This window comes from Drosophila nasuta, chromosome 2L (genome assembly GCF_023558535.2).
Source record: "Drosophila nasuta strain 15112-1781.00 chromosome 2L, ASM2355853v1, whole genome shotgun sequence".
In the NCBI taxonomy this organism is placed as follows: domain Eukaryota; kingdom Metazoa; phylum Arthropoda; class Insecta; order Diptera; family Drosophilidae; genus Drosophila; species Drosophila nasuta.
The window spans coordinates 2356947-2378838 of record NC_083455.1 but is presented as its reverse complement, the minus strand read 5'-3'; the positions used below and the strand labels follow the sequence as shown (position 1 = coordinate 2378838).

The 21892-nt window shown below is 35.2% G+C and overlaps 1 protein-coding gene across 1 annotated transcript; it reads right to left on the bottom strand.

Moving 5' to 3' along the window:
- Positions 1–3004: 3004 nt before the first annotated feature.
- Positions 3005–21333, bottom strand: LOC132783600 (cAMP-dependent protein kinase catalytic subunit 1). Its single transcript, XM_060788862.1, has 3 exons — positions 21159–21333; positions 17847–20019; positions 3005–4432 (listed from the first exon to the last, which is right to left on the bottom strand). Exon 2 carries the CDS (start codon positions 19203–19205, stop codon positions 18144–18146), a length of 1062 nt encoding a protein of 353 aa, XP_060644845.1. The 5' UTR covers positions 19206–20019; positions 21159–21333; the 3' UTR covers positions 3005–4432; positions 17847–18143.
- Positions 21334–21892: the final 559 nt, after the last annotated feature.

The window sequence follows — 21892 nt, the reverse complement described above, 5'->3', positions numbered from 1 at the left end:
ATTTGTAATAGACTACATTTTGTATATCTTATGGAACCATTACCCACAATATTTTGTTTAACATAATATGATACTGAGTGCGATATTCGACATACTATACAATTAGCAAGTATACAAATCATGTAATCAGAGATTATTTATTACTCAGACGTCTGAGAATGCTGTGGGATTTCAATAAAAAAAGTCTTCACAAGCATATTGTGTGTATGTGTGTGTATGTGAGTGTTCTATAATAATGCACACACGGAGAGAAAAAAATCTATATTGAAAAGTAGATTGTCAATCATGATTGAAGAACCTTTTAATCTTAAAAAAAATCCTGAAACAAGATTTTTAGGTTGCATAAATCTTACTTTAAGATTAAAAAATCTTATTTGCTTCAATAATTCGTTCTTGTTCTTGTTTGTAGATCGAAAAAAACTTAAATTTAAGAATTTTTTTTTTGATTCTTAAAACAAGTATCATAAATATTTTGAAAGTGAGAATGTTGTAAATCTCTTCCTCCAAAATTAGAACCAAGTTTCCAGTCCTGGTCCTAAATAGGTATGAGTGTTCCAATCTTGAAAAATACAAAAATCTTGAATTTCAAAATTGAGCAATCTAAAGTTTCAATAGAATTTTGAATTTATTTAAGAGTAAACCTTCTTGGTTTTAATTTTTTATTGATTAAAAGCAACAATCACGTTTTTTCTGTCAGTGCACATACAAATTTATAAGTCCGTACTCATACTCGTGCACGTTTGCATAAGTAGTATTGACAGCAGGTGTTTCTAGTTGCCACTTTTGGCAGAACACATTTGTGTATGCCTACGCCATGAACAAACATATTTGCAGCAGCTCCTTTGCGTGTAGTTTGCATATGTATGCGGCTTTATTGTTATTTTGAGCGTGTGTGCGGAATACTTACTACCCTGACAACACCTTCGAGTCGTTACGAAAGTCTGAAATGAAGTTAGCGCATTCAGCAGAACTAAGTAATTAAATTATACTGGATGGCACAACATGGGATATATACAAAGACTCAAAGTCAGACGGTTGCCCTTCAGGAAAGCTTCAGAAAGTTCGACTATAATAATGAGTGACAAAAGTTTTCGCATTGGGAATATGTTGTTAGCACGCAACATCAATTGCTGAATTATAATATGCTTATAAGTTTGTTCCCCTGAAGATATCGAACTCAGGGAATGCATTGCATCCCATCCAATAATAACACATATTCATCATTCTCATATATATTTTTTAAGGATTTCAAATTCATTTTATTGGTTTTTTTCTTGTTTGTTTTGCTTTTGCTTATCTTTTCCTTTGTGTTTGTTTCTTCCTCTTATTTCTTGTTCATCATTATAATTGGTTTACTTGCTCGCATTTTTGTTTTCTTTTTCATTATTATTGTATGCATGGATTTTTTAAGACTTTTCATCTTGTTGTTGTTTTTTTTTTTTTTTTAATTTTTTTTTTTTTTGAAATATATTTATATATACGCACTTGCTATATAAACTTAAATATATAAACTAAATTAAATAATTTGAATTTTCTCTTTTTGTTTTGTATTCTTGTTTTTGTCTGTTTATTCTTTCTTTCATATTTTTAATATATATATATTTATTTTTATAAATATATGTACTTTGAATTTAACGCACGCACGCACATGACACAACAACAAAAGGTTATTCCATTTCGAATATTTGACAAAAAATATTTGTTTTCTTGCCGAATTACAAACTATATATAATTATATAGATTTGCAATTTGCATAATATTTAGCAGATTTTAGTTAGCTTAAAACAATTCTTTCTCTTGGAAGTTATACAAAATGATACACATACATATACATATTCATATACATATCCATATCCATATATAATTTTATAGTGTATATTCTTCTCTTTATACATGTACATACGTAAAGCAAGTATTAAAGCTCAGTTATATGATTTGTAGAGCATTGCTAAATAAATTACATTTAAAGTTAACTAATAAAAATTAAAATTGCACAGAAACTTTACAAAATATGTGAAATGAAATGTTAATTCAAGTTCGTATTTTTGTATTTTTTTTATTTTTGATGTTTTCACTGAAATAAGTTATTATACATCATATACAGTAAGTATGTATATATGCATACGTAATATATTTTTATTATATTTATTAATATTGTTGTTGTTGCTTTTTTTTCTTTTATTAAATTATTTGCTCAGACTACTATAGACTATGAATTTATATGTATGCATGTATGTATATTTCTTCCAATTTTTTATTAATGCGCCTATTTGTTTTGTCGTTGATGTATGCCTGTTGTATATGGGTGTTATTTTTTTTGTTGAGAAAATAATGAAAATGTCCTTCAAACAATGTGATGTGTGCTTTCTTTTCAAAACTTGTTTTTATTAATTTGTTAATTGTTTTTTTTAATATTTATGACTTTTTGACGCAACAACTGAGTAAAGTTAATTTATTACAAAACATACATTGTATATTTTTGATAAAAATAAATGTATTTCTTTTTAACAACAGAATTTGAAAGGCTTGGCGTCTAAAAATAAATTAACAAAGAGTACAGGAATTAAAATAATAATTTAAATGATTGTTTTTCTTTTAGCCTATTATTTAACAGAAGGCTTCGCTGCTCCACATAGTAAACCCTTAAGATCTTTTAAACTTTTAGAGAAATTTGTTTGTTAACGAAATGATAAACAATAAATATATATAAATTGATCTTTACTCAAATATATATGTATATAACGTTTTTGTTTTTTGATTTTTTTTTTGCTTTGTTTTTTTTTAAATTATTAAACTTAATTGGCGCTTATTTTTCCGTTCTCTCTTTTTCTTTCTCCTTTTTGCACATTTTCTTGGTATCTTTTTGTTTGTGTTTTATATAAGTGTATAATATTAAATATTTTTTGTTGTTCAATTAATGCTACGATTTTACGCTTTTTTACACACAAATTTCATTTTGTTTTTGTTTTTGTTTTGGTTTTTACTTGCGACTTAAATGTAAACATTTAGATTTTTTTGTTGCTGCATTTTTGCTGTTGTTTTTTTTTATAATATATATTTATACCATATATATTATGTTTTATATGTTTTGTATGCTTTGTATGTTCTCCATGTTAATATTTATTATTTATTTTAGAATTTGAGTAGTTCATGTGGTTCTTTCTGGCGCATTTTTGCCCTAGATCCTACGAGCGATACGTGGATTTGCCACGTATAACTTTCTAATATGTATGTTGTAAATATGTGTGTTTGTATGTATGTATATGTATGTTCGGTGAGTGCGCTTACTTTTAGGTGCCACTGTTGATGAGCATGTGTGTGTATGTGTGTCTATTGGATGTTGATTAACTTTCGGCTGATTTCTCTTTATCTTTATCTTTACCTTTCATTCTTTTTGTGTGTGCTCTTCTTTTGTATTGTAGATGTTATTTGTGTTTGTGTTTTGGTTTTTGTTTTTATTGTTGCACGTCGTCGCTGATTGTACAACATTTATAGTACATATGTATCCGTATGTCTAGAACGCCTACAACATCGAGAGCTATATGTAAGCTCAGTAAGTAGCAGAGGGGCGGGAGGGGCAGGAGGCATCAGCCAGAGGGCACATAAGGAATTTCAGCGTTTGTTTTTTTCGTATTTCTTTTGTTTTGTATACTTTGGAGCGCCTTATGCAACACTAATTTGTAGTTATTATAATGCATTCCCATCAGTAAACTCGGTTTAACTAACGCACGAATCTTAACTCTTGGTTGACCTGTTTACGATATCTTCACGATGTTACGAGTACGAGGCTTTGTGAAAACTTCGCCGAGAGAGAACTTTCATCATTCTCGTTTTTTTACGTTCTTTTAAACAACTTAATTTCTCTTTTTGCTTTTTTTCTTGTTTGTTTGTTTTGTTTTTTTATTACCACACTAAGTGCGCCATCATTTTATTTGTATTTAATTTATAAATTAATAAAGCGTTTCATACTTTCACAAATATTCTTGTTCTATATCTGGTTGTTGTTGTTATTGTGTGTGATTGTTAGGGGGGTGTTTCTTGTGGTTGACTTAAAAACACTTTCATCTTGTTTCGCCATTTTACCGAAGTTCTCTTTTAGCCTTTGCATTGTTTTCTTTTGCGTTCTCCTCTGTTATGTTCTCTTTTCAGTTAAACTAAACTATGTACTTTACAACTAAATATCTGTAGTCTCGTGGTTATACTATACGCTATATGTTATGAATGATTATTTATGTGTTTTACCATAAATTGTTGTTACTTATTATTTGTTTGTTTGTTATTTTAACTGCTGATGTTTGCCATGTAGTTGGAAATTCCTCTTCTCTGTCATTCTCTCGCTCGCTGCTCACTTTGCTCCTTTATTACAAATCCCATTTTTTGATCGAAAATGCGTTCATCAGTATTGTGAGGGGAGCGTTTAAGTTCCACTACGCTGCAAAAGAGACAATTCAAAATAATCTAATTAGTTACCTGCGTAAAAAACAACAACAAATATACATGTATATTTATCTCAAAATATGCAAATATCATGGACTAGTAGATAAAACCGCTTTATATGCTTTTGATGTTTTCATTAGCTCTTAGCCTTGACTGAGAGGCCAAGTTTGTGCTCGGGCATTTCCTATTTGAGTTTTTTAACCTCAGTCTCAAGTTTTTGAGTTGCTTAAACTCAAACGAGCTCTTCACTGACCATTAAACTTGCTAGCAAACTGATACCAACTAATTTGGTGATGTGTTTGATAAATTCCGATATTGGTTTTGGCATCGAAATTAACAGAACCAGCAAACCGTTGTCATTGTTTTCCCACACGCAAAGCTAATTATTGAGCTAGGTCAAGGTCATTTGACTATTTTAGGCGATTTGATTTATCGAAAATAATTTATAAAGAACATATAGTACACAAGTAATTATATTTCATGTTTTATGGCAACTATTTGCTTTCAAAAATGATCTTTTCACATGATTCTTTTGAAGTATCAAAAGTACCTAACACATTTTATTTAAAACTTTCGTGGAATCAGTTTTGTACTTGATATATTTCTCAAACATAAAAAAAGGTATTTAAAGCGCATGATGAACCCGCATGATTCAACTAAATCAGATATTTAACGGTGAATACATGTACTATATCATAGTTGTGTGTATAAATAAACTCGTTATATTTTTTGTTCTCATTTCCCGGTGCTCAACTGGCATGTAAAAACTTTTATAGATTTTGTGCCTTATCAGTCTCGCACACACACACATACACACACACACAAATCGAAACTTAACGCCAAGCACACCAAACAGTCTGCATCTGCGGCAGCGCTGTCGACGTCGACGCCGACGTCAATGGCAATGTTGATGTCGATGGCAGCGCTGCCGGTGGGCGCTTATGACGTAAGCAATGGCAGCGACAGCGACAGCGGCGGGTTATATTAAATTTTTTTTCACAAAATCATATAACAACAAAGAGGAGAGGAAAAAAAACAACAGCAAGAAGATACGATAAAAAATAAAATGACGGCAAGTTTTGTTTTTGTATTTTCAGGCGGCATTTTATGGCTGGAAACCAAAGTCGTGAGTGAACGAGCCGACTACGTAGCTGCACCCACACCAAGGCAGCAATAACAATACAATACATACATTATATGTACATATTCATATATGCATAACTATACGAAACCGAAGAAGATACATTTAAGCGGGTATATTTGCAAGTGCAGCATGTTGAGCTAGCTGCTAACTCTTCTCTTCTCTCCTCCTCTCATACGAATCGGATTACATAAGATCAATTTGAACAAATGTTCGAAGCATTACCAACTATTGTACAACTACAGATTTGAAAACAAAGCTTTCACTTGCCAAATGCTTTAACTGGCCTTGAAATGACCAAAATGCCAAAAATAAAAAGCGAAACATAAGTAATAGCATCGGAATGTGCAACAAATGAAAGGTACTTCAGATAGTAGTTTACCATAAGCTGAACAAATGGAAGGAAAGGAAATGGTTTTTTTTTAGTTTAATGATATAAACTCAGTCGTGGTCGTAGAAAGTGGAACTGAATAATATAATCATATGTTATATTTATGTGCGCACTATAAAAATCTAACAAATTGTACCTGACTAATATATAAACCTTGTGTAATGTGAGTATGCATAATCTTTACTTCATTATAGAAAAATAAATAACTTTTTACGCAATCCTAACAACCTGACAAGTAATAAGTTATCGGCTAAATTTAAATATAAATCAATTCAAAATGATTATATAAATATGAAGTACATTATTGCATTGCTGCACGATTTTGAGAACCCACAGTTAAAGTCGATTTTAAACAAGTAAGAAAGTTACAGTCGAGTGTACTCTCGACGACGATGCTTGCTTAAATAAATATGAGTTCGAAGTGCTTTTTGACCTACAAAGAGTACTTTCCCTCTATATAATAGTATAGCTTTCGTTATCTTAACTCAAATTAGATAAAGCGCCAACACATTTTAATAACACACATTGCAAAGGCCTTTTCAAAAATGCCCGTAAGTAATAACTAAACAAGCAAGCTCAACTAAAACTTATACTTAAATAACTTAAGTTTCTGAGTTGCCAAGAAGGTCTAAAGAGCCAAAAGCCATTCACCAAAGGTTTGTATTCTCTTTACTTAGTCCAATTTTAATGTTTCTGTATTCCTTTTTGTTAGCATAGTTCTTTATCATTTGTGCATTTTCAAAAAGGGCTTTTTACGCTCGGTCCCCAGCTTGACCCAGCATTTCTGCATATTTCATGAGGTAGACAGAGACAGAGCCAGATAGAGAGAAAGAGAGGGAGACACATACAAATAAACTGCATTCAAAAAAATGTTAAATTACCACCTGGGGAAAATCAACTCTGCTGAAGTCAGTTTAACAATTGTGTTGAAACACATTCCTTATGCACGTACTATAGATATGTTATATACATACATATATGCAAAGTCACACACTTTAAATCATATGAACACTAAGATAATGTTAAGTTTACATAGGATGGAATGATGCTTGGATTTACTAAATTTGTCGATCATACATATCAGCTGTTGTGCTATAAACAATTACAACAAAAGTATTCTCATTGTGAAATTAAACAAGTAGGAAAGCTGCAATTGAGTGTGCTCGACTGTGAGATACCCGCTACCCATTTTGAAAAAAAAAGACAAAACTATTGTAAATTATTCCTAAAATATACCAAATAAATATACAAACATACTAAAATATACCAAAAGTTGTTTTAGGTATGTGGGTATACTATCACATTCAAAATATGCCAAAAGTTTTATTTGATATATTGATATACTATCACTTTCAAAATATACCATAGAATACAGAATATACCAAATTGCCAATCAAAGCATCTGGCCTTAACTAACTAACAAACTTTAATTTTTTTGCAATATAAAACTATTTCTTTAATAACTTCAACAAATTTCAGGAATGAATACTTTTTGAGGTCGGATATGGTTGCTTCTGCCTGTTATTAACATTTTCTGTAGGGACATAGTTATAATATAGCTATTAGTTGGCATTTTCGATACTCTGCAGAGACTAAAATTAAAAATCATATGTGTACAGAATAATGACTCATATGACAAAAACAAAGATTTGCTTTGAGCTTAGAAAATATATTGTATTTACATAAGAACATAAAGCACAAAGAGTAAATATAAATATGATGTTATATGATGGTATGATGTTGCTCGTGTAATTTAATCTCAGTGATAGATGAGTACTCAACAGCGCAATGACTTCTGATCTAAGATCTGGTTAAATGTGAGATTCTAATTAAAAGCATTTAGCTGCAGAACTTGTTAACACACATAACATACATATGTATAAGCACACTTGAGAAATGGCCAATGTTGTTTTGTTATTGTTTATGGTTATTTTATCGAAGTACAAACAGAAATGAGTTGGGCTGCGCCTAGAGCACAGACGCTGGGCAGACCAAACACTCAAAGATATGTCACAGACAGACAATCTGACAGAGAGACCGACAGACAAACGGACTGAACTACAAATAGAGAAAGAAAGAAATATTTATCGAATACTCGTCGTATACACAACACGCTGGTGTATTGAAAATAGTTTGCGAATTGCCAACAACAACTGGTCGCCTGGTTGCCTGGTCGTCATCAAATTTGTTCATTTCATTTTCATAATATTTGCGTCTGTATCTTGGGTAAATATGTATCTAGAATGTTTTCTGGCTTCTAGTGGAAGCTTGTCCACTTGCCCAGACTGTTGATTTATTAAAATGTTTTTGATTGCGTGATGCGTGCTGCGAGGGGGGGAGGCGGGGAGGAACGGAGATTGCATTCGCTCTTATAAAATTCTAGTAAATTTGTGTGCACAATTCTTGTGGTTGGCTTTGGCTAGGCAGCAACATTGCTTATATAATTTAATTTATATTCATATGATGGGCGAATATACATACTATATTAGATATATTTCAGTATCTTCTTTTTAATATTCCCGTTCAGATATTCTCTTCGAGGCGTATACGAAAAATGTTATTTATTAAATGGGCAACATGTTTGTCATTGTCTGTAGGTCAAATATGTTGCAGAGCAGTGAAAATACACGTATGAAATTTATAATTTACAAAAACTCTACTAAAAATTGTATGCTCTTAAGCATGTGCTCAGTAAGTGTCAGCTTATCATGTTTCCAAGATGCTAGATAAGAGACAGAATCCAAGGTTATTTCATTAGGATGCAATAAAATGAGACTAGCAAGCGGAACAAGTAAATTCCCAGTTCAAGTCAAGCTATCGACGGCTGAGGTAAATCTTGATTAATTAAACAAGTAAGAAAGCTACATTCAAGTGTGCTTGCTACTCACTTTGAATAAAAGCAAAACACTGCGTTAATGTTCATAAAATATACCACAATAATACTAAAATATTCCAAATGCTGTGTTTGGTATATTAATGTAGTGCTACATTCAAAATATACCAGAGAGTACAAAAACGCATAGTGAGGAGGCGTTTTTCCTTTTTTCATAAACACGAATTTCTTAAATTTCTACAATTTGTATCTGATCGCAGTCAATGAACATGTAGAATACATTTCCTTTTACCTTATGGGTAATCGGTATAATTAATTAAAAAAGCCCATGATAAATGTTGAAAAATCATTCTCTAACAATGAGATTAAGCAAACAATTTAACATGTTCTAGTTTCATCAATTTTCGTTCAATTCAAAGTCTTTCGATTGTTCGCCCAATTATCGTTTATGAAAATTTGCATTCAGCGAAGTGCTGATGAACGCACTTTTGGCACTCTCATCTGCTCGGGCTCATTGGCTGTCAAGGAGGGTGAGCTTTTTGGGGCCATTTAAGAGTTCAACACAGTCTTTTAATAAATGGCATCAGTGTCGGGAGTTTTGAGTTCAACAAACGCCCAAAAATCTGCAATTTATTATTCACTTTTGACTTCTTTTGTTGTTCCAATCCATCTGCGTCTCTGTTGATTCTCACACTCATCGTGCATGTTAGACTCTGCTCTGCTCTGCACTGCTGTTCATCAGTTTGAACTCTCAACTTTTTTTTAATAAGAGAAGAAATGCGAACTGCGAACTGCGAATTTCTGGGCGTGGCGCATGGCAGTATGACAATGATGACAATTATATCAAGGCGTCCAATATCGACGATTCACAGAGTGGAATACTTTCAAAGCAAAGCAGAGTGGAAAAAAAAGTGCGACGGTGCGGCCTTCGTATCTGATGTCAATAAACTCATTCGCTTTGAAATCCAAATCAATTTTCGGACTAAGCAAAACTAGATAACATGGCAGAGAGAGAGAAGCAAAAGCGTAAAGAATAAGCAACAAATTTGGAGAAACAAAGCAAAAAATCGATTGTATAGCAACGTATCAATTAAAATCTGGGTGTATTTTTTTGATATTAAAATTTTCCATGACACTCAAAGAAAAATTCAAATAGATAAGAATAGAAGAAGAAAGTGGCAATCGGGAAATTAACGGGAAGCGAGAACTGAATCTGAACAAGTCCAAAGGAACCGAGTAGAAAGCCTGAGAGAGACTTGTCCCCAAGTGAGAAGCGTGAATTAAAAACAAGTTTCAATTTTTGCAACGGCATTGAATGTGGAATTTGTTGTCGCAGTTGCTGTTGTTGTCGCTTTTGTTGTAACAAAATTAACTACGAAAGTAATTAAGGACCAAGGGCAGGTCGGGGCAAGGCAGGACAACCTGAGCCCGCAGGCTCTTACTTTCTCTCGTCCCATTCCCCTCCCTTCCCTGACCTGCCCTCTTCCTCACCCTCTTTGCAGCATGTAAAGGAAGAGTGGCCAGTGAGCTCGCAATATAAACTTGCGCGCGCACGGAGGCAATTAACGCTACACACACAGGCGAGGGTTGATCGAAACAATATTATTGTGGGAACTACAGTAATCTCTATAATTTGTTTCAGTAAATCTATTCCTCAGTTTAAAACGTTAATATTAGAATATCTATCTAGTATTTAATAGGTATTTTTATCTAATATATCAAATCAAGTATATCAAATATATTTTTATTTTCTGTTGGTATAGAATTATTAGTTTATTTCATTAGTTGCCCAATGTCTTATTAATTGTTCGCGGTTTCCAATCAAGCAAACTGTTCAAAAATTTATTTTGTTTTGTTAGTACGTTAGTACGTCGACAATCTAATAAAATAGTTCGAATTTACACACATTGAATTTGTATAATCTCAAAAGTGCGAAGACTCATCTGTTGTTCAATACGGGGAAAGTATTAGTATTTGGCATCAGATTCATTCTAATTTCATGTCCTGCTAGGTCGCGTACTATTTGAACTGCCCTCGCTAAGGCAGAGGCTGAAGCTTACACGCAACAACGCCGCTGGCGCACAATTTGTGCGCTGCAATAAAATAAAATTAAAATTTGAAACAACAGCGACAGCAACAACAACTGACAGGCAAAAGGAAGCTGTTGCTTTCCTTCTCTCCCGTCTCTCACCCACACACCATATTCTCTCTCTCTCTCTCTCTCTGTTACATTCACTCGCAGGGTGCACTTGTGTGTGTGTGCTTGTGTGTGGGCAACACAGCTGAACTCATTCGCAAGCATCGTCATTCATCGCCAGCATTTCACTCTCTCTGTCCGTCCTTCGCCTGCTCGCTTTTTTTCTCACGTTGTACTCCAGTTTTCTATGTTGTTTTTTGTTCTCAATTCGCTGGTAATTATGATAAGACAGTAATTACATTTATCTGTTGCTGGCAGAGCTGGCAGTAAAAACTCAACAATGCTCAAGAGCGCGTGGGACGCGCATAACGCTGCGTATGCGTAATATACGTAAATGCAGTATTATTACGTATACGCAAGTGTGCAAGGTAAACTCACTGAATTCTGCTAAAAACACACGCAAATGACCTTCCCCTACACTTCAGAGCTCTCTACACACACACACACACACACATATAGAGAATATATATATTCTCTATAGTTGCGACAATTCCACCATAGAGAAGCTTATCTTTCTATCTTCAGTGCTTACACAATCTGAGTGAGTGCGTAGTTTGATATTTATTGCAAAAAAAGATCATTTACAACAATCAATCATATGTTAGCCAGCGCTTCGTTCTAACAACTCAATACGTAATAGGCAAATGTAATTAAACGGGCCAACAACAACTAACGACAACAGCAACCAAGTAAAAAAGATGAATAGAACCTAGGGAAAATAATAGCTTATGGATTACACTGTAGAACATGACTAGAAATAACACGACTTGATAATTGTAAAAAGCATTTCAAACCAATTTAGTTAAATATATTTAAATTATTCTATTTTTTTATTATTATTAACTAGCTTACACTCTATGTAGACTTATCGACATTTCACTATGTTGCCTAGTGTAAAACACAAAAAAATAGCAGCGAACACACAAATAATTAATCAATAATTACGTCTTGCGTGTATCATTTGACTATGGCAGATGAACTGTGCGGGGGTAGAGCCCGAACAAATGACAAAAAAAAAGGGGCGGGAAGGGGGCAAAATGTTCAATTAATTTGCTAGCAAGCACCTGCTTTGGCAATTCGTTGCATGCAGACACAGGCCACATGCCACTCGCCCCTCCCCACTTGGGCTACCCGTTGACTAATGTCAACGCAACAACAAATTATTATTGATTACATGTCATTTGTATTGAATCGTTTTGGAGAGTGGGGCGAGAGAGAGAAGCGGAGCTTCTGACAAATTCAATTAAGCTCACGACTCGCTGCGAACTACTAAATATAACTATAATTGTGTGTTAGCCATTACAGCTGAAGAGAGTAAGAGCGAAAGAGAAGGCAATACATCAATTCAGTTCGTTCTAACTGTCTCTGTCTCTATTTTGCGTGACGTCTCTGTTAGCAGGCCGAAATTGAATGCATTATGTAATGCACGAATGAAATAAGAATACTAAGCAAATAACAAGTCCAAGACCAGAAGGTTTTCGAGTGGGGTGCATGCTCTTAACCCATTTCACAGACACAACAAATTAAAAACATGCCAACAACCAGAATGAGCAAACAGCAAAGGAATCCAAAGAATTCGAGTAGGAATGGGAATAGGAATAATAGCCATGGTGATGACGATGCCGACGGCGACGGCGATGACGACGACGACGACGACCAGCATTGTTTGCTAGGCTGCATAAATGAATGCAATAAATGTCTTTGTTTGTTGCCACTTCTTATCACAAGTCGCACAATTATTGCCGTTTAGCTCTATTTTGTTGATAAGCTAAAGAGGCAGCACTCGCTAACCACCATTTAACTGGCGTTCAATATAATTCAGATTACGACAACAACTTTATTTGCCATATTTGTTATTAACGCTTTTCAATCGCAAAGTTGCACAACGGCCCGAAACAGCTGATCTGCCAAAAAAAAAGAGTGCAGAAAGAGAAGAAAGTGACAGCAAAATGTATAATAAAAATATGCAATTTAATCGCAGTGTGTTCTTCGGGATTGCCAGAGCTTGCAATTAGGTTACATAGCAAACAGCTTTACACATGTTACAACCACGCACACATACAACGACACCTGCGCACATAACAAGTGCAAGAAGAAAAAAGAAAAAGGAATAAAAAAGAACTAAAGCAAATTTTCAATTTTCATTGTGTTCGCCTTTTCCATGTTCAATTCTATTTCATTTGCTCATAAATTCTGAATGAAAATTGCACGGCACTGAAAAATGTATAAAGCCAAAGCGAGAGACTACCACAGGCAGTGGGAGAGGGACAGAGACACAGCAGGCGAGCAACCAGGGCTGTGTCAGTGGTTAAGCAAGCAAGCGAGAGAGCGAGAGAGCACACGAGCAAGAGACAAATCGAGTGCGGGAGAGGCGAATGAGCAATGCAAAACGGGCAAAAAGTACGCGTTTTATCTCTTGGATACACACACATATACACACATATAGCACACACACACACACTCGCATACGCACGAAACAGCGGCTACAATTTGAAAGCAAAAACGACGAAAAATACCAACAACAAAAATAATTGCAAAAACGAACAGCAAAAAAAAAATTAAAACGGGCGCAACATGGCGACGTCGACGACGACGTGTGCGTTATTTAAATGATGATTTCGCTGCTGCTGTTTTTGCTATGTTTTGTTGTTGTTGTTGTTTATTTTCGATGTTGTTGTCTCAATTTAAACGCTTTTTTATAGCCTGCATTCACGGGGGATCCTAACAAAACTCGTTTTCATACCCAGCAAAGCTCACAGATCTTTGGCAAAATACAAAATACAATTCAAACGCAAAAATCAGCAAACAAATATCAAACCTCACGTAATTACCTATGCACATAATAAAAACATACATATGTACATACACACACCCAATATATGTATGTGTGTATGCTATGCATGTGTAAAATCATTTCAATTATTCTCGCTGCGTATGGAAACGAAGCGAAAATAATCGCAAGTAACTAGCATTTGTCCAGCTTTTCATTCAGTGCATTGCTCATACGTCACGTTTCCACAGCGCGTTAAGAATTAATTATGAATGCGAATACCCTTGACAGCAAAACAAAAAAAAAACAACAAAAAAGACAAAAATAAAAACACTGCAACTAAAACAAAAAGAATTAAATGAATATCAAGTAGAAAAAACAACAATACATACATTTAAGTGTGTCATCTACACGAAGCTTTAGCGTAGACATCAGATGGAAGCGATTCATAACAAATTACAGCTAGCTAGCTAAGTAGCTGGAGCAGGTGAAATGTGCATAGCAAATTCTCAGAGAAATAGCTGTATTTTATTTTATTGCCACATTTATAATTAATACACAGAAATGTGTGAATAATTAAAGATGCAACGCTCATTAACCATATTCAGTTGCTGTAAACAAAGAAAATCCATCAGATATTCTTCAGCAAAAGAATAAAAATAAAGTTGAAATATTGAACAGATCTTAAGAGTATCAAGACGTCGTTGTTTCGATTAGCATACGACTGCTTTTGTTGCTAATAATTGTGCGCATTATTTTTGCTGTTACTGTCATTATTTTAGCTGTAGTTGATGTGAGTGTTGCTGCAGCGCGTGCGTGTTTGTCGATTTGAGGGCACTGTTACAAGGCTGCCCGGCCAACACAGTCTCAAGTCTGTCCGTCTGTCTGTCCGCCATCTATCTGACTGTCTAGTTGTTTGCTTGTCTGTCTGTCTGTCCGTCCGTCTGTCTGTCTACCAGATAGCAAAGTCGCGGCGTCTCAGCGTGTTGGCAGTTGCATATCTGCTTTAGATATGTTTGGAGCACGTTGCTGCTGCTTGCATCTAAACTTGGTCTAGGTGTTTATTGGAGCGTCACAAAAGTGAGCAACGAATTTCGTACGGGTTCTAAACACGTTTCAGACTGCTTTAGTATTAGTGTTCTTGACTACCATCCAGCAGCGATGTGAACTTTAGGCAGCTCGCTCAGCTCAAGGCGCAGCCAACAACAACAACTGCAAACAACTGTGTGCAGAGTGACGACCCAATTTCCTCACCAAACTAATCAGACAATTTCGCCCACTTTAGCAACGTCGTACAAATTAAGTTTAGATAATTGAAATATATACATATTATTTTAATGCTCTGTTTCCACAGCAGCAAAAAAATCAGTTTTTATCAGTTTTTTCAATATATTTGAAATGTTGTATTTGTCTCCTGTAAAAACTCAAAAGAAAGAAGACTCGATTTTTTTAACATTCGTGAGATATGTGAAAATATCGGACACAAACGTAAAAATATCGGACAAATTTTCTGTAAATTCGACATGTCGATATTTTATCGAGGTAAAATCGAAACGGAGTTCATCATAGCGGGTAATAAAAATTGCAGTACTGATTTTTAAAAACCATTCAATTTGCATCAATTAATTAATCCGTTAAACTTTGGTTACATCCTGAGCAGCTATTTTGCATCAGAGCGTCCACACTAAAAAATTACCGTTGCCCATTTTAAAATTTTGAAATGACAAAACGTTGCCCTTGGAAATGGCAAAACGGTAATCGATGAAATGAGAAAAAACTGAGTGGCTGTGGAAACAGGGCATAACACTTCTTTTGTCGCTTGCTACTCACAGAAATGCCTTCAATATCGAGTTAAGAACCTAAAGCCATAACTTAGTCATATCGCTGACAAAACCATCGAGCTTTGTAAATAATAAAGTAACTGCTGCCAGTATTAGGAACTAGTACCCATGACTATCATTATAATTGAAGTAGTCTCAAAAACGAATGATTGATGGCTTCGTTTCTGTTTACATTCTATTTCTTTCTATTCTTTTTTCGATTCATTTGTCGAGCCAAATTGAAGCCAAGCATTAATTAGTGCCAATAAAAAAGAACTGTGCAAGAAAAGTGTCACAAGACACACAAAACAATTTGACAGTCACATAAAAAAAGCTTGGGCTGAAAGGTCAGTCAAGGTCATGGCCGGGGATTAGGAGGAATGCAACAAATTTATGAAAACAATATTTTCTCTCTTTTTGGAAGGTCAGCATAGAAGCTTAGTTCGTGTAGTCTTGTGCCTAAGAACAACCCACGCCTCAATTTGTAAATTTATATAATTAAAAAATGTTTACGATTTTTTCTTTCGCTTCTACATATTTTTTGTAGGCTTTATGCGGCTGTTACACGCAGCGAACGTTTATAATTTATTTGAATATTAATTGTGAACGTCTTGGTTTTGATGAAAATAATAAAAACTATGCACAAAGAACAATGCTTTCGCTAATGTCGCAAGAACACGCAAAGTTGACTGAAACAAATGAGAATGCATTAACCGACTCGACTAGAAGCTACCCTATAAGTTAAATCATAAATTATAACAACCATATGATTTATCATTTTTTTTATTTTTATTTTCTTGTTCTACAATCAGAATATAATTTCTTTATTCTTCAGTGCGCTTTACTTTTTCGATTACAGGGTATCACATATTTTACACCAACACAGCACACGCATAAAATAATTTATTTATATTTGTTTGCGTTTTTTATTTGGTTTGCTGGGCTTGACATTATTTATGCCTCGAAGAGCCCCCCAAATATATATATTTAAAGTATATAGAAATAAACACAGACACATTTCCTAGGTAACCAAATGGGTCAAGTGTAAATATATACATATATCTTCCATTCGAGACTATCGACAGCAAAGTGGATTTGGTTAACCGCAAAGTTCAATGCGAAACGAAAAATGTGGGCGTGTTTTATATTGAAACTTCGATTGAGGGATAGCATTTGAATCCGCTAAGGAAATTCCAGGCACGCAATACGCAAAAGTTGTAAAAAAGAAAAGAAAGAAAGGAAAGCAAATATACTTTCTACTTAGAATAAGACGGAAATTTTTTATCCATGATAAGATGTTCAAATATAACCGAATAAATTCAGCTTTACTCTTTGCATTATAAGCTCGCCTTTATTTAATTTCATTCGATGCTTTTGCTTTTCTTAACTTTATCATTAGACAATTTGAACTAAATTGATTTCAAGAGTAGATAACGTTGTTTCCTGCCCAGAATTTATGTTTTATCTATCACGTTTCGTTCGTGTTCTTCACTGACTATTCCCAGTCTACTTTTTTTCTCTGTGATTTGTGACACATCTTTATTTTTTTTTTTGTTGTATTGAAGTTAAATCCAACTCTGACAACCTTTAGTGGTCTTTCCCCGGTAACTATGAGGATTCAGTTCATATGGATTTCAAGTTAGACCATTGTAAGAATGCTTACTACGAATTATTTGAATAAAAAACAAACATATGCTGAGCATGTGAGGCCAAGAAGCAGGCTGGCACAATGTTTCGAAACGTTCGTTCGCTTAGAGAATGGCCAGAAAATACCGAGAAATTCAAGTCATTCGTTAACAGCTGCAACGAGTCAAACTAATTAAAAGAATGACTGAACGGCACGCGTCAGTCGCGGGTAGAAGGAAGAGGAGGACGAGGAGAGACAGAGTGCTGATGAAAGGGGAATGAGAGGGGATGAACAAACAAACTGTTTCACTTGATGAACTGACTGGGGCTGCTTTGTTTAATCAACTCCAATGCTTTATCTAAATAAACAATAATCAATCTTCCAACTGCTGATCAAGCAGAATGAAAGCAAAGCAACGCAAAAATAATAATAATAACTGGCATTACTTTCGTTATGCTTTTGCCTTATCAACTAAACATAATTCAACACTTATTATGACTGCGTTAAGTTACTCCATGTAATGAAAACTGCTTTTACAATTTCTACCAAAAGCATCGCCTACTCTTTTAAAGATGTTTTAAAATTCGATAAAACGTTTATCGAGAATGGATTAGTTATCAAAATACTTACAGTTGTGCTATTTGTTATTTGTCGGGTATGAGAAATCCCAATTTGGTATCAAGATGAAGACGTGTTTTTATGGTAAGTATTTGCCCAACTAGACGCAAGTAGATGTAATAGTTTCAGTTATAGTTGTAGTTGTAGCTGTAGTTTTAGTTGCAGTTGTAGTTGCATTTGCAGTTGCAGTTGCATTTGCATTTGCAGCAGTTGTAGTACTAATAGTATATAGTAGTAGACATATAGACGAGACGACAACAACGACGATGGTAACGAAGGTGACGAGAATGCGACCAATATGTGCATCTTCTAGAATTCAGCAAACTCCTTGGCGCACTTTTCGGTGCTGGAAATTCGCAGGGCCTCCTCCTCGTAATCATCGAAATTGCTTGTGTCGCCGGGACCTTTACACCGCGGTATGAACGGCGCTTCGATTTTCTTTTGGAAGATCGCAATCCAGTCCGTGGAGGCGAACCATTTCTGGTTCTTAATATCATTGACGCCCGCTTTCAGATTGCCATAGCGTTTGGTCAGATCCACTTGCAACAGATTGCGCAACAGATCCTTTAGATCGGACCCAAAGTGCGATGGGAAGCGCACCTTACCGGAAACGATTTTCTCATAGATCTGTATCGGTTGATCCGCAAAGAATGGCGGATATCCGGCTGCCATTTCATAGACCAAAACACCCAACGCCCACCAGTCGACTGCCTTGTTATAGCCCTTGGACAGGATGATCTCGGGTGCCAAGTATTCGGGGGTGCCGCATAGCGTCCAGGTGCGACCCTTGACACGTTTGGCAAAGCCAAAATCGGTGACCTTCAGATAGCCCTGCGAGTCAATCAACAGATTCTCCGGCTTCAGATCGCGATAGATGAGGTCCAGATAATGCAGATACTCAAAGGCCAGCACAATTTGTGCCGCATAGAAGCGGGAATGGGGCTCCGAGAAGCGTCCGACTTTGCGCAGATGCGAGAACATCTCGCCGCCCGGAACATACTCGAGCACCATGTAGAGATTGGAGTTGTCCTTGAAGTGGTAACGCAACGAGACGAGAAATGGAAACTGTATGGCCTGCAGGATGCGTTTCTCATTAAGCGTATGCTCGACCTGCTTCAGCTTGACCACCTTCTGCTTGTCCAGTATCTTCATGGCATAATAGTCTTTTGTTGGCTTGTGTTGCACGATCATCACACGGCCAAAGGAGCCGGTGCCCAGCGTCTTGATCCTCTCAAAATCATCGAGAGCAGCGGTATTGGTTGGATTACGACGCCACTTGTCCTCGAACTCCTCCTTGGCCTGTTCGAGGAACTCCTTGACCGTTTCGGCGGCGTCCACCTTCTTGTTGGATGTGGTCGCGTTGTTGCCCATTTTCGAGATGGTGCCCGTCAACGACGACAAACGAAACGTGGCGCTGGCTGAGACTTGAGCTTGGGGCGAGCTGCTGTTGCTGCTGTTTCCTGCCTGCTCCTGCTCAGAGTCCTTTTTGCTGGTTGCCTCGCCGGCTGCGGAACTCGCTCCAGCGGATGCTCCTGCTGCTGTTGATGAGGATGTGGATGAGGATGCTACTCCAGTTGCTGATGCTGCTGCTGCTGCAGTTGCTGTTGTGTTGGTCGGCGGTGTTATTTTGTGGCTAGCGGCGGCTGCTTCCTGCTGTCCTCCCCCTGCACCACCGCCTTCCTCCTCGTTGCTGTGCTGCTGCTGTAGCTTGCCCTCTGATCCACTGCCGCTGCCGCTTCCCGTTCCTGAACTATGATGGGATTTTTTCTTTTTTAGAAATTGTAAAATGGATTTAGCTATTTTGCCGAGTTTATGGACAACGATGTAAAGAAAATTGTAGCAATTGCTTTTGCAGCAAAGCGCAACTATTCACTTCTTCTGCTTCCTGTGTTTGTTTCTTGGTTTTGTTTTTGCTTTTGTAAGCTTGAATTTTAGCTGGCGTTTTTTGCTTTTGCTTTAGCTTTTGCTGTAGCTTGTTGGATTAGTGGAAGCTGCTTTGGCTTTTGTTTTTGCTTTGTTGTTGCAGTTTTATATTTTTAATTTTTTTTGTATTTCTTTTTCAACACTTTGCGGCTTAAACTAGTTTTTTTTACACTTTAAGCTTAAACTATCATTTGGTTTAACACTTTAATTATTTTGTATTTATTATTCGCTTTTTGTTGTTATTTTCATTTGCTTTTTTTTGCTGCAAAGACAAAAGGTGTAAGGGAATAAAGAGAGAAAAGAACAAAAATTAGCATGACATTTTTGACATTTCTATTTTTAATATTAGCACAAGATTTAAATAATTCGCATAGCGTTGCAATACAGTTTTCATTTTATTTCGTTGCAAATTCAATTTGTCGTTTTGCGTTTTATGTCTTTTTGTTTTTTTATTTTTAATGCTTTTTGTCTTTGCTGTGTGCTGGCACTTTTCTATTCCTTTTTGCTTTCAAGAATTTTGTCTTGCGTCGATTAAATCCAAACTATGCATGATAATAATTAAACGCAATAAATAAAGCAATTTACATTAATTAACACGAAGTAAAATCAAAAGCAAAACGCGTTTAGGAAAAACAAAAAAAAAAACAAAACAAAAAAAATATCAACTAAAAAAACAAAAAATACAAAACGGGCGATGATCGTGTCAAGTGTCAAAACAGCTGATGGCTGTCGTAGCATAGTGCGTTCTCGCTCCCACTCGCTGATAGTTGCTTCAGCTGCCAGCAGCTAGCTTGTTGAGAACTTTTTTCTGCCCTAAACTCGAGCGCTGCTAAAGCGTTAAATTAATTATTAAATTTTTCGTGCGTTTGCGTTTTACTTTTGTGTACACATTCACTGCGTTTTGCTTTTGTCTTATTTGCTTTTGCACTTGTGTTTTTTTCGCAATTGCTTTGCACCCATTTACTTTACTTATATACGCACGTATACATATAAGAGCAGTTGCTGTGGGAGTGTGTGCGTTTGTATGTGTACATGTGCCTGTGTGTATCTGTGGCTGTGTGTGTGCGTTTCTGGTTGAACTTTTTTTACTCTCTGCTTTTGGTATACACTTCTCTATACATTTTGCTGTCTGCTTTGCTTTGTCATTTGTGTTTTCAGCTGCTCTCAATGCATTATTTTCGATTTGTGTTAATTTCAATTAAGTTAATTGTAATTTTACTCGCAACATTTTCCGCAAATTTTTTTATGCCCAGCTCACATTTACATTTACACATGTACATATGTATTAAAAAAGTTAAAGCACTTGACACACGCATACATACACGCACACACACAGATTGAATAATCGATTTTACTGCCACCACACACTCAAAATTGCTTTGAATTATTGGTAAAATTTACCTTTTTCATCTAATTCTATGTTTCTAGTAATTGTAAACACATCTAGAAATTTTTTTAATTTTTTGCATAAATTTTTTCAGATTTTTTGCACTTTATATTTGTTGCTTAATTTTAAAATACCCGCATTAACCGCCGAAAAACCGACCACACGCGTCAACAGCAAGATATACAATAACAGTTTTGAGTAACAGCTGTTAATTTCAACAAACGCTGTTAACAAGTGCTGTTCTCAACAGTTGCAAGGAAAGCAATCAAAAATGAGAGTGTGACAGAGTGAGAGCAATGTATGGTATAGGTACATGTTGCGCTGTTAAACTGTTGTCTTTATGTATTCGATATTATTGATAACATATTTATCGAGTGTGCAAATTATAAAAATCCTTATGATTTATAATTTTTTTATTTAATTTATAAGATATTTATTTATTTATTTATTTCATCATTACATTTAATTTTAAATTCTATGTTTTACAGAGGTCCAATTTGTAATCATTCAAATGTGAGTTAAATTAATTGTGATTACATTTGTCTTGAAGCACTAAAAGTAATTTAATTAAAAATAGTTTATTTATAATTTGATTGTGTTTTGTGTGTACACTCTTTAAGAATATTTAATTTTTATCGAACATTTCAATTAATACTACACAGTGTGTCAGATTTCTACAGTTCAGTATTTTATATCTATTAATATTCTGGATTTTGCCGCAAATTGCAAAGAGCTCACATATTCAAAT

Bases quoted from the DNA above. Each gene is read 5' to 3' on its own strand.
- LOC132783600 (XM_060788862.1), bottom strand. From the start codon at position 19,205: ATGGGCAACAACGCGACCACATCCAACAAGAAGGTGGACGCCGCCGAA.